The sequence below is a fragment of the Melanostigma gelatinosum genome, assembly GCF_949748355.1.
Source record: "Melanostigma gelatinosum genome assembly, chromosome: 4".
In the NCBI taxonomy this organism is placed as follows: domain Eukaryota; kingdom Metazoa; phylum Chordata; class Actinopteri; order Perciformes; family Zoarcidae; genus Melanostigma; species Melanostigma gelatinosum.
In genome coordinates, this window is record NC_136637.1 from 21,102,606 (window position 1) to 21,115,901 (window position 13,296).

The 13,296-nt window shown below is 43.5% G+C and overlaps 1 protein-coding gene across 2 annotated transcripts in view; it reads left to right on the forward strand.

Moving 5' to 3' along the window:
* LOC306776751 (myosin IXB) overlaps positions 1–13,296 on the forward strand; it is a 46,266-nt gene that overhangs the window by 18,148 nt on the left and 14,822 nt on the right. For both annotated transcript variants that reach the window (XM_079267561.1, XM_079267562.1), the window contains exons 5-12: positions 7,119–7,213; positions 9,307–9,369; positions 10,727–10,826; positions 11,257–11,357; positions 11,763–11,892; positions 11,978–12,067; positions 12,709–12,825; positions 13,068–13,202. In XM_079267561.1, the coding sequence (XP_079123687.1) occupies positions 7,119–7,213; positions 9,307–9,369; positions 10,727–10,826; positions 11,257–11,357; positions 11,763–11,892; positions 11,978–12,067; positions 12,709–12,825; positions 13,068–13,202 (831 nt within the window). The remainder of the gene's footprint in view (positions 1–7,118; positions 7,214–9,306; positions 9,370–10,726; positions 10,827–11,256; positions 11,358–11,762; positions 11,893–11,977; positions 12,068–12,708; positions 12,826–13,067; positions 13,203–13,296) is intronic.

A 13,296-nucleotide genomic window follows, 5' to 3' on the forward strand; every position in this document is an offset into this window, starting at 1 on the left:
TAATCAGACCAAACACACCACCAGAATACACATCTTTCCTCTCTCCAACATTTGCATTCAAAATGTTTTTCAAATTGCGTACTTGTTTACTCATTTTTTTTTATCTGCCCTGTCCTATCAGCAGTTTTGACTCGACCGTGTGTTTTGGAGAGTGAGTAACTTGAATAATGATGCATTTTTTTCGAAACAGAGACTGTATGGGGCGCCACCAGGGAGGGGAAGTCTGTTGTCACTGCTGCCGAGTGTATCTTTATGCAGCAGAAGGTTAAGTACCCAGGGCTCAATGCAACAAAAGAGGCACAAACCAAAACATGCGGACAAGTAGACATCTGTTAGCTTTTAACTTGTTGAACAAAGGAAATGCTTGCATCGTGAAAGATGGGTTATGAAACGGTATTGCTTTTGAGTTTAATCCTTTTGCTACATGGCGAAGAACAGAGTTGACTTCATTTTGTTTCTTTTTCGTTCCTGTAATTAGAAACGTATTCTTCTCCACTTTCACATATGGAAGAATTTCCCTCCGGTCAGACCTCAAGCAGGGCGATTACTGCGAAGTCATTTTCAGCGTCCACATCACTGCCACGCTCATGCTCGCTCATAAGCAAGAGGGTCGAGTGTTCACATTGTGCATCGCAGTGTAGACTCTACTTATGATGCATATATTCAACGCTGTGGATCACTAGACTGCCCCGCAAGTCCAGCTCTACTGATTGACTGTAATGCTGTATGCATGTGATGGTGTGTGTGTATGTTGTACTGGGTGGCATGAAAGTGTGTGTGACCCTGGGTCATATTATGTTTGAGTGCTTCCTGATGTACTCTGGATGTATGTTTGTGATTTTAAGATGGGACAAGAGATGGAAAAAGATTAAATGAAGTTCTGCTCGAGGCTGCAGAGTAGATATCAGACTGCATATCTCTGCACAATAATCTGAATGCAATGGCGATAATAAAGCACTGGGTTTCAGTTTAATAGTCCTCCTTGGTGTTGGGAACTAATTAATTGCAATGTTTTCTCTGGAAGTAAATCTCCTCTCCACATTGTTCATTATTTCACAATAATGTGGCCCAAAAATAGACCTTTAGCCAGAAAAGCTGCATGTGGAATGCAGATTATTCAAAGTACCAAACGGAGATGAAAGGTGAAACACAGTTCAGTGGAACACACAGTGCTATGGAGCAGAACAAAATGAAATGGAACTGGCTACAAGCTGTAAGGAAAGAATACATGGTGGGCAGCCACAGTAACTTGCAGGCACGGTGCAGCCATCTATCATCTGTCTCCCTCCAGACCCTCTGACTCAGTACTGGAGCCTTCACTCTCAGAACTACTGCTGATGCGTTTAGATGCAGCGTTGGTCCCTTGATGTGCATCAGTCTGTCAGTCTTTGGTTCCAGGCGGCTGATAGAGAAAAGTGGGGGTAGGGGGGGTGGGGAGATTTTCCCCTCCATCAGCAGAGATCTGGTCCCTTTTGGCAGACACACTGCCACTCTGCTGTTCACTCTCAGGTGTGTGTGTGTTACAGTGGAGGTCTTCAGGCCCGGGTCACACATTTCGAGGCGATGAGGTCATCGTTTACAGTGCTGAACTGACTGCTGTGTTGCTGGCAGATTGAATGGCCCCAACCTGAAACCATGTGGGAAAGCCTCTGTCCTACTTTAGTTCATTGTACCACTTTTCTCTATTCTATATTGTATTGTATTCTCCTCTATGAATCTTTTGTCCTGAGAATAATGCAGGTAAAGGAGAGATCGCGGTTAATTCTTTCTGCAGTTTGAACGCATGAGGCCTCTGCCTGCAGAACAGCTCACCAGCTCTGAATGAATGTGTCGTTTATGAACTGGTCCAACGGGTTGATCCTCTGTTGCAAGGTTCTTTTGGTTTCTCTGTTTTCTTTTGCCAGTCGTTGAGCCTATTTATTAATGTCTCTGAGCCCTCCTCCGCTGCAGAGAGGTAGATGAAACATTGCAGGCAATATGTTTGTTAATCATAGTGAAGTATGGATTAAACCAATATTTACTTCTTTTTTTTTTTTTTTTATATATATATGTTTGACGAATACTAGATTTAATAAGCCATGTGAAGCACCATCCATGCTCTTTAAAAAATTAAATTTGACAACTTTAGAACCGTTGAAGTTAAGAGATAGGTTACGACAAGAAAGTATAATTTTATCGTTGAGAATAACTATACAGAAATATCCAATCCTCCAGCTGATCGTCCCGTTTACTCGTGTAGGTCATATATATTAAAATGAGGTTTCGTAACTAGTAAAAAGTTCCAAAGATTAAATTAAAAGAAGCTGTTTTCTGACATTATCGAGGTTTCTTGCTCATGCATAAACATGAAAAGCTTTTGATAGAAAGTTGACGTTACTACAGATGTGAGATAATACAAAGCCGTTTAATTAAAGCCTCCTATTTGTTGCAGATTCCTGTTTAACTCCTTAAGTCCCCAGCCTCCGCCATGCCACTTTGTCTCACCACTTCAGACAGGAAGTTCCTATCATCCAGAACCCTTTTTTTAACAGGAAGTAGCTACGACACGGGAAGTAGCAGCAGTGGTTCTCTCTGCTGTTAGCTTAGGGCTTTGAGGGGTGTGGATACCACCAAAGTATTGTATTGTTGTTCAGGAAGTGCAGAGGAGTAGCTGACCAGTCTGTCTGCTGAGCCATTGTTTATCTCTTTACATATTGGTTGCTCCTCTTTATTCCTCAGTTATATTTGGTCAGGCTGGGTGGCATTGTGTACGAGTCTGGGAAAAACTTTACTGAGTATTACTGAGTTTGAGACACATGTCATTCATTTCACGCACGCACGCACACGCACGCACTATTAGAAAGGCCTTACTGTAATCACACCAGTCCGAATCATAATGAAGAGTGGAATATGCTGTCCCTTACAGGCCAAATACAGCTGACATGTAGCAGCATGCCCCCAGGCCACTTCAGGGTCTATTCATGGTCCTCTGACCACACCACAGGCTGAAGTTTGATGTGGTGCCCATCTAGACATGGGTGGAGCTGCTTGAAATGCCTCCAATCTGGTAAAACACCAGACCACAAGAGGAGCAGAACTGGTGCTAGAACACTTTATTCTAACTTTTCCAACCTCTTACCTCAGACATCTTCATCATTACTTTACCTTGTATTATGTATGCATACAGGGGGGTAGACCAATAATTTAGACGTTTCATAAAACTCTATTTAAATGTTGGGTTTGCCCATGCAAAGATGTTCTCATTCCAGACAGACAAAATGTGTGAGATCACATAAATACCTTTTATTTTATTTATTTTTATTTTTTTAGATGCAAACTGCTACCGGACAGTATGCAAAATACTTAGGTTTGTCTTTCCCGCCATTTTGTTTGCACTGAGAAGTCTCTGTGACCGAGTGCCACGGTCACATATAAGGCTAATTGTATTGTAAAATTGCAAATGCCAGTAATTTTGACGCATGTCAAATACAAAATGCTTTACAGAGTTACAGCTAAATGCAGCAGAAAAGTTACAATTTTGACAGACTTTATTAGTGGACAGTTGCGTAGTTCATGTTGCCATCACATATTGCAGCCTTATGTGCAGTCGTGGAGTCAGTTGTGACACATGTGCACATGACGTGTACTCTTGATGTTGAAACTCTGTGTGGTTTGTGATGTTCAGACTAAACACGTCTTAAAAATGAGGATTGCGGAAATTCTCGCACCAGTTTAATAAGTCACAAAGTAGGCCAGGAGCCCAGTTTCCTACTGGGCTCAACATGGACTGTGATCTGCACCATATATACATAATGTGATGTGTACAAAAGGATTCCATCATGACCATGTCGGTCTGTTCGGTATGCGGAAACTGTTCTTGTTTGTCAATCAATTCCATTAATAGTTGCTTCTGTGTCCAAAGTTAGTGTATGGAAGTTTCTGATCTGCTTTCCAGCCTTTGCTAATAACGACCATCTATTACAATAAATCATTGCATACGGAAGCAATTAAAAAATAATTCCACTATTTTCCACTATGCTGGCATCCAAGACAAGCTGGTTTGTTTTCCACTGTAGTTTATATTATGCTGTGTAGCTGTCATGTGATAACGGGCCTAATACTTTAAATACAAGCTTTATTATATTTAATGAATGTTATCATTTACTGTCTTCTATATGCGATTGATTAGGGCTGCAGCTAACAAATGTCATCAATCTGTTGAATATAAAGTCGTAAAACATTACAATTTCTCAGAGCCCAAAGTAACGACATCATGCTTGTTTCGTCGAGCCAACAGTCCAAAACAAAAAGGTTTTGAATTTACAACGAAATATAAAGCCGTGAATCACACATTTGTGACTAGAATGATTAAATATTTGGCAACAATGCTCGATAATTGAATTGTTAGTCTTTTTGATCAGTTAAGATCCTTGTAGGCAAATCATTGGCAGTGTGAAAGTGTCATCCAGTATCTCTACACCCTGCAAGTCATTTCCCTTAAGACAGAGCGCATAGAAGTATTATTTGTTTCTGACCTTCATGCAGTTCAGTATAACCACATTCACTGGAGCATTCAGCGTGTATTGAAACGAAGCAGCGGCCCCTCTGAGCGCTATCGATGACGTTATTGTTCGTCAAAGAATCCATTCTTTGTTAACGACTCGGTTGAGTTGAGCTCGGCGGGTTTAAGTGTAGTTTGTGGGATAGAGTGGCGGCTTGAAGCACAAGCCGAGCATAGAGGAGGAACTGTGTAGAGACGCGGTGGCCTTCTATCACTGCCAACATCATGTGCTCTTACCAAAGCCTTTTCTCACATTCAGGACAACAAACAGTGATTATTGTGCCCCAGTAATGCGGCTACCAGTGATTATACAGTTCATAATATTGTTGCTTGGTTCTCCGGTTTATTTGTAATTGAAAAGCATATCAACTTGAATTGGGCTGAAAGAACACGATTAATTAATTAATTAATTAATATTTGTCTGTAGCTGAGTGAAGTGGAGGTTGATGAATGTTTGCCTGCCGTTGCCCTCGGTGTATGTGGGAACTCTCTTTGTGACGGTTGGACTATTGAGACTCCCTTTGTGTGTGCTGTAGTGAGGTGTCGGTGTCGGGGGGGGGCCTTGGCAGCGCCTGTGGAAACGTTAAACTGAAGCTCTTTTGAGCAGCTCACTTTAAAGGACGCAGCAATAAGGTCTAGTACCCGAGCACCAGCTGTACGCTTTTACTGATTACAAAAGAGGCATGTTGAAACTATGCAAAAAGTGTCTTTAAAACTCTGAGGCTGTCAGATCAACACAGAAGTGACTGCTCCGAGTGTAGAAAGTTGTGTCCGAGGAGTCAACAGCACATCGAATTAGTTTTTTCCATGAACATCTAATCTTGTACACAACGTCAGGCCGTTTCCTCATGCAGATTTTTTTTTTTTTAATTTGTTTGCAGATTTACACAAGACCAAATGTAGTTACGTCATTTATGCTTTCTCGTCTCTGCCCCACTTGCTTGTTGAGACAAACAAGTCATAAACTGCATTGTTTTAGGGACACTCCCCTAGTTCGGTTTGTAAGGAGAAGTGTGTGTGTGTGTGTGAGTGGGTGAAAGGGCTGAATGGGTATGTGAGACTTCATTCGGGTAAGTCTGGCTCTATTGAAGTGGAAATCTACAGGGGAGTGGGCTGCCAGAGAAGCCGGCTCACCACAGAGAGGAATCGGATAAGACCGAATTGTACGTCATGAAACGATCGCTGGATATGCAGACCCACACCTGCTGAGCCTTCCAGCCAATCGGATCGTTCAGCTCATGGGCAAGTTTGAATACGTATAATGCAGTGACATGTTTAGCATTCCCTCCGTGGTGCAGCGGCCTGGGCCTCGCAGACATTTCCCAGGGTTTCTGTGCTCTTGGCTGCAAGGTTTGTGGAGTCGGGGTGATCAGAGCACCACTGGTCACAGTGGGCAGTGTTGAGCAGTGAGACACTTTGGAGCATCAGTGCCAAAACACACTTGCTGACCCTCAAACCTGGAACAGAAATTATGGCATAGTTTTCAGTTGGTTGAATTTGTGTACATACACACACACACGCATACAAAAGGAAAGAAAGCGAGAGAGTGGGTGTGTGAGCCCAGTGAGTGGGTGGGTGGGTAAGAGTCTTGTCTGAGCAAGTCCAGGTGAGGCTGAAGATGTATAATTCTGGTCGCGGATAAGAGACAACTGAGCATCTATTGCATCATCCATCAACGGGCAACAACTCTTGCCACATACTCCCCCAGGTCTCAAAACTAATTTATATCTAATTGTAGTGCACTGAAAAATCAAAGAGCGTGTGAATGTGAAACTTCCAGGTCTACTGAAACGGCATGAATTAAAATAGGTAAAACGGTTCATCCTAAGGAATCTCAATCAGACCCTGTACGTGTGTGTTTGTGCACAACACCACTGTATCAAATTCACCCTGCAACTGCTTTGGAAGATGCAATGTGGCTCCTATTTAACATGCACTGAGTCAACTTCCCCTGCGGTGGCCTTTTGTTGTGTGTGTGTGTGTGTGTGTGTGTCTCTCTATCTGTAACCATGTGTGCATGTGCATCATGATGAAAAGAGGGCGCTATTCTGTTGCCGTATCAATGCAGTGAACGGGGCCCCTCAGTGAGGCCTGGTAGCTGGGTTAGCGTTAGTCTGAAGCCTGGAGCGAAACCCACGTACTCTCTCTGTTTCTGTCTCTGACACGGCTCTACAGAAGACCTGCTGTCCCAACCTCATTTATCATCACCGACCTATGCTCTCTGTCTCTTATATACACACACACACACACACACACACACACACACACACACACACACACACACACACACACAGGGGGAAAGTTTTTGACAGAGGAAAGAGATGGATGGGAAGAGAGTTAGAGGAGGGCAAGAGGGGACTAGTTGCAAGCGCTTGCCCCTCCTAAGACCCCCAACATTCTCACACACACACACGCATGTGTATATATATCCCTGAAAAGATGAAGACAAATGTTGAAGAAACGCATCCAAAGTGATGTTGCATTAATCATGAGGAGTTGTTAGTTGATGTTTTTGTTTTTGACTTCATACGCTGACACTTAACTTTGTGTTTCTGTCTTCTTCTGTTGTCTCTGTCAGGCCTTTGGGAATGCCAAGACGGCCCACAACAACAACTCCAGCCGCTTTGGTAAATTCATCCAGGTGAATTACCTGGAAAGTGGAGTAGTCAGAGGGTGAGTAACAGCGGGTGCATGCGTTTGTATTTTTGTGTGTTTCTTTTGCAACCAACCACAAGGCCTCAGACCAGGTTTAATCAAGCCATGTTACCTTAATCTGCAGCGAAACACCATACAGGGACATGTAAACCATGGTTTCTGTATCCTCTTCCTGTAGCGCGTCAGGCTCTTCCACTTCTCTATCGCTTGATAGCTTCCTCTTCGCTCTTTTTCTGGCCGGTCATGTGGATCCTCCTCTGTGCGGTGTGTGTGTGTGTAGACTGAAACTTTCAACCACCAGCATGTTGTCCTTGCTTTATCTCAGCAGTCAGACTGTTCGGGAGCTGTATCAGAGTCTGGTCAGCTGTGTCACTTCCTCATCAAGAGAAGGGAACAGCTGCTCAATACAGTGTCTTTAAAAAACAGACAACATGTCATGTACAATAGCCAGACTGCAGGCTAATGGGATAAGATTGCTAACACAAGCGTTTCATACTAGAAATAGAATTTGATTTGTAACATGGCGAAAGCTGCTCTGCTCCACAGTAATTGGGCATCCCCAACCTGATTATCTCCTAATGGCACCCGGCCTCATCATGCTCTATTGAATTGCTTACCCGGAGAAAGGTCTGTAATCCAATCAGTAGAGTTGATTTTAGCTGGCTGATGCTTTTCTGTTCGACAAAGTGAACCCTCTTAGACAAGGAAATGCTAAAAAAAAAACATAAATGTAGTCGACCTAAAACACCTTTCCGTAGTTCACGTATACGTGCTGCTTCACACCAGTAAAGTATCGGAGCAACATCACCGCTCAGCTCTGTAGTCCTAACAAAGGCTGCCTGTCTATCTCTCCAGTGGCAGCCATTCAGACAGTCAATAGAGGAGATTAACAAAGGGAAGGCTGCTGTTCTGCTACGCTCTGCCTTGTGAGCGGACCCACTGACTGACAGACAGGGATGGTGTTTTTCTCTGAGTCTTTGGGGGTCTCTGGCCGACTAATCTCTCTCACTGGGATCTGAGCAGAGCAATGAAAAGAGAAGGGAGGAGGTGTGCCGGTGAAAGATGTCTGAGCATGAACATGTACAGTATGTATTTTTAGATATTTGGTATGTACTGACATGCTGACAGATGTACCTTATAGCCAGTATGTTGGCCTGTGCTTTTCTGAAAAGAGGCTCCTGTCAACATTCCTGCATATGCGCGCTGTTCTCTAGTTTTGGGGTATTTCATCGATGGATGTTCATACATCATCATTGCGTGTTAAAAGGGAATGAATATGAATATTTTCCCATCGTAAGTTGAGCTCAAATAGTGTTTGCGGGTGTGACCATGACATTGGCGCCTACAACAAATCCCACAGCAACATCTATTATAACATCTGTTTTGAAGTTTTGAAGTTTTTTTTCCATAGAAGTTGCAGTGCAGACTATTCTGAGAAGAACAGAACTCAAACCAGCAGATATGTGGAGTCGATCTCTGAAGCTGGTCTCAGTTAAGCGTTCTATAGTTGTGGCTGCAGCTTTAGCAGAAGAACACAACTGTGTTTCTCGCAGCACGGCTCTATTCTTGGTGTGCCGTGAGGACCGGCGTCAGTGTTGTTTTTGCCTGGCTAAAGAAGAAACAACTGTTACTTGTAAAATCTGATTTAGACAACTTTACGGCCTTGTCCTGATGCGATGCGTAAATACCGCTGCTTTTAGTGCACATCTCATGGCTGCAGTGGTCTGAAAGCATACCTCTACCCCCGCCGTAGCCTTTCGGTCTCCATATCCATCTAGTATACAATGAAATAAAATAAATGAATGCCAAAGCTGTCTGTTCGGCTGTGTGTGTGTGTGTGTGTTGCTATGTGATGTGCTACAATCCATCTGAACGCTTTGTTCACTCTTTGATTGTTCCGACCATCTGTCCTGACTTCCCCTCCTGCTCCTCCCCTAATTTTTTTATTACCAGCCCACTTTCACATATGACCTGAAAACAAACACACACACACACACACACACACACACACACGGACGGACAGAGCTAAGTGACCTTTTGTGTTAAGTGATTCATCCTCTTTGTTTTTCTTCTTCCCCTTTGTCTTCGTCCTCGTCCTCTCTGTCTTGCAGGGCTGTGGTGGAGAAGTATCTGCTGGAGAAGTCTCGTCTGGTCTCCAGAGAGAATAACGAGAGGTGAGGAGGGACGGGAGGGGCCTCGACCCTTCACCCCCACTGACCCGAATGGGGCCCTCTGTACAAACATGGGAAGCCTCGGATGGTCGGATATGAAGTTCAGCCGAAGGCTCCCGTCTTTGACTTTGGAGGTCGATCTGCCTCAACACTTACACACCCACATAAGTCTACTCACATATTCAGGCACTCTAGACTGATTTTGGCGACCTGAGTTCCTGGTAATGTACTAGCCTTAGCTGCGTGTCCACAGTGAACTTAATCATTTTACCCAATCATTTGTGGACACTTCGTAGGACTTTGAATGGAGCAATGATGGATCGTATTGATATAGTTTGGTGACGTGAGTTTGGGTCGTGTGAGGACCCTGACATTCACTAGTGACTCAACCGTATGTCTGTTGCTACTTGTGCAAGATATTTGGGCTTTGGTTATTGAGAAGAACAGTCGGAGTGTGAAAATCCTCCACTGTCCTTTCCATTGAAGTAGTTTAATATTACTGAGGAATGAGTCAAAAGAAGAAACGGGAGCAGATTTTTGATCTGCTCCTGTTTAACTGTTCCATCAATGAAACAAATGACAAGCCTGACTTCAATACGAATCTTTCCATAGTGACATAGCTTTAACCACGGTGTGCTATTGATTCAACACAGGAAGGCCTTTTCTAACGACACAAGTCATGTTTTATGATTCATACTGCTAGAGATACAGACGAGCACTCTAGTCTTTAAAACCACAACCTGTCACTGAGCAGCTCAGCTTAAGCAGTTGATGCCTTGTGTATCTAAGTGTACTGTAGCTGTTGTAAGTGAGAAGAGCGTTACACATTCCCGTTTCCTGTCCACATTTTCCCCGGCTAGTTTTGGAAAATGTAGTCCAGCCTCCGTATCCTCAGCCGCATAGTGTACTGTTAACCACCGAGCCTACGGTTGCTGTTGACGGTGCATCTTGCCTGTCTAGTCCGGGTGCGGCTCCACTCTGTGATGTAATTGTTTGTTAGCGATACGTGTGGAAACTCATTACTCCTGTGTACTTTTACAACAACGCTTTGTTGCCTATCCCCCAACCTGCCTCCTGATAGCATGAGTGGAAACCTAATATCTATCCAGCCATTGTCTTCTTTCTATTCGCTTTTTAAAACGTGCTCACTTTTGGTTTATCGTCCCCCTGATTGTGCCCATAATAAATATCCACTGATAACCGCTCAGCAGGTAATAAAACAAACAAATGATGTATGCCTAAAATAATTCATTTATCCTTTTGAAGAGCAGTTTAAAAATACATTTTCTTGTCATGATAACTTGGTGCGAGTGCAGTTTGTGTGTAGTACAGGCTTCAAGAAAGATGTGTGTTTTTACAGGAACTACCACGTGTTTTACTACCTGTTGTTGGGAGCTTCAGAGGAGGAGAGGAAGGAGTTCAAGCTACTGCCGCCTGAAGACTACTTCTACCTCAAGCAGGTACAGTACTGCTCCCCTGTCCCATTACATCCAGCAGTCTTTACATTCGATTATAAACGGCACTTCATTCACTGTTATTCTACCTTGTTCTATCGGCTCAACCTTTGTAAATAACCTTTCGGATTGGGTTAAGGAATTATAACCTGTTGTTGTGGGTGATTAGACCTTTAAGGAAGCACTGTAATTCACTACGAGCTGACCCTGTATTCACGAAGACTGTCAAGCTTCTGAATAAGCTGCTGTATACACGTCCAGCTGACTGCGCAAATGTGCACTGCATCTTAATGAAGCGGTCTTTGTTCTCACACGTTTTTTTTATTCCTCACCCTCCTCTTCATTTACCTCTTTCCTTCACCTGTCTGTCCATGCTGTGCTGTTGCTGTGCTCTCATCTCTATGCACCCCTGCTAACTCTACGTCTTGTCTTGTAGCAAAACTTCAAGATAGAAGATGAGGAAGACCTGCGACATGACTTTGAAAGGCTGCAGCAGGCAATGGAGATGGTCGGCTTCCTTCCTGCCACCAAGAAACAGTGAGTGAATCATGTTCATATGTTGTGTGTAATGCAGAAAAGAGACATAATGTTCTTCCAGACATGTTGAAGGGATTGTTTTTGCAAATCTACCCTCAAGCATTTTTCCACTCAGTCCTGAAAACGGAGGTTATTGTGGTCTGAGCGTTGACTCACATTACCAAAAATAGAAATGACAACAAAGAGACTGTTTAGAGCACCAACAGCACAGTAATAGCTGCATCTAATTGGCTAATGTATCCGTTTAATAGAAACGGGTGTGCGGATGCAGCCCCATACAATGCTTCCATTCTCTTCACTAGTTATTGATCATAAATAGAACAGCATGTGAAGCACCGTTCCTGCATTTGTCAGATGACTGCATTGTCACTTTCGCCTTACGCAATTTCGGTGACTGTGTTGCAGGATCTTTTCAGTGCTTTCGGCCATCTTGTATCTGGGCAACGTGACCTACAGGAGTAAGTCGACGGGCCGAGACGAGGGTTTGGATGTGGGACCGCCAGAGGTCCTGGCTACGCTGTCTGACCTGCTGAAGGTAACGTATGCGTTTCTTTCTGTTGTGACTCTGTTCTTTACTTGTCTGTGACCGTCAGCACTAACCTGTGTGGGTTCCCTCTCAGGTTAAAGAGGAGCTGCTGGTGGAGGCGCTGACGAAGAGGAAAACGGTGACGGTCAACGACAAGCTGATCCTCTCCTACAGCCACTCTGAGGTAGGCACCAGCCATGAAGACATGTCTGTAACCTGTTATCACTATTATAGTGGCCAATCGTACACTAATTCGGGGCCTTGTGCGTCTGCTTCTTCCTTCCTTACTGATACCACACAAACGGTAGATCTCTTCTTCCTGTCACTCCTTTAAAGTTCTCTTGTTCTCTGCTTTCTTTTCTAAATAAAGCCCTCATTTAGACTTCTGTTCTACTCCATTCTGTTTCCAAAGCACACCATGACATGCATTGATGGGAGTAACTAAGTACATTAGCTCAAGTACTGTACTATAGTACCGTTTGCTGCTACTTGTACTTCCACTACATCTCAGAGGAAATATTTCCTCTTTTAAATTAATTATGATGTAATATTATAGATTTAGATTTCTCTGGGGGATATTATATCCAGCAGTATATAAAGTAAATAAATTCAATGCATCACTAATATAATATAATATACTACTAATATATTAATAATACTGTTATTTTGAAATGGGCCGCAAATGCAAGACTCGTGACAGATAATTTCTCCACTGTGGTATTGCTACTTTTACTTTAGTACTTCTACCACCACTGATAAAACGGCACCTTTGCAGCCATTCTTTTAGGTTTATTGAAGTTTTTGTTCGCCTCTTTCTCCCATCAGGCTATCACGGCCAGAGACTCCATGGCCAAATCTCTGTACAGCGCCTTGTTTGACTGGATCGTCCTCCGCATCAATCACGCACTGCTTAACAAGAAAGATATGGAGGAATCTGTCCCAGTAAGACACACACACACACACACACACACACACACACACACACACACACACACACACACACAGCAGCAGCACACAAATTGTGCAAATGAAAGATTCCCTCTGCTTACATACTTGAAGGAACTTCATTTTGATGCCACAGAAGAACACACTCCGTCATTAAATGCTGTAAATATTGTTTTATTTGGATGGTATGCATTCCCCTTCCTTCTCCTCACTGGTGTTCGGTTGGTCCTCTTTTCCAGTGTTTGTCCATCGGTGTCCTGGACATTTTTGGGTTTGAGGACTTTGAGACCAACAGCTTTGAGCAGTTCTGCATCAACTATGCAAACGAGCAGCTTCAGTATTACTTCAACCATCACATCTTCAACCTGGAGCAGGTGAGTGGTCGCGATATGTTTGCCTCCCCTCAAATCTTTCAACATGACGCACCTAACAACTCCCCATCAGAAGATTCTCTTCCCTGTTCTGTGT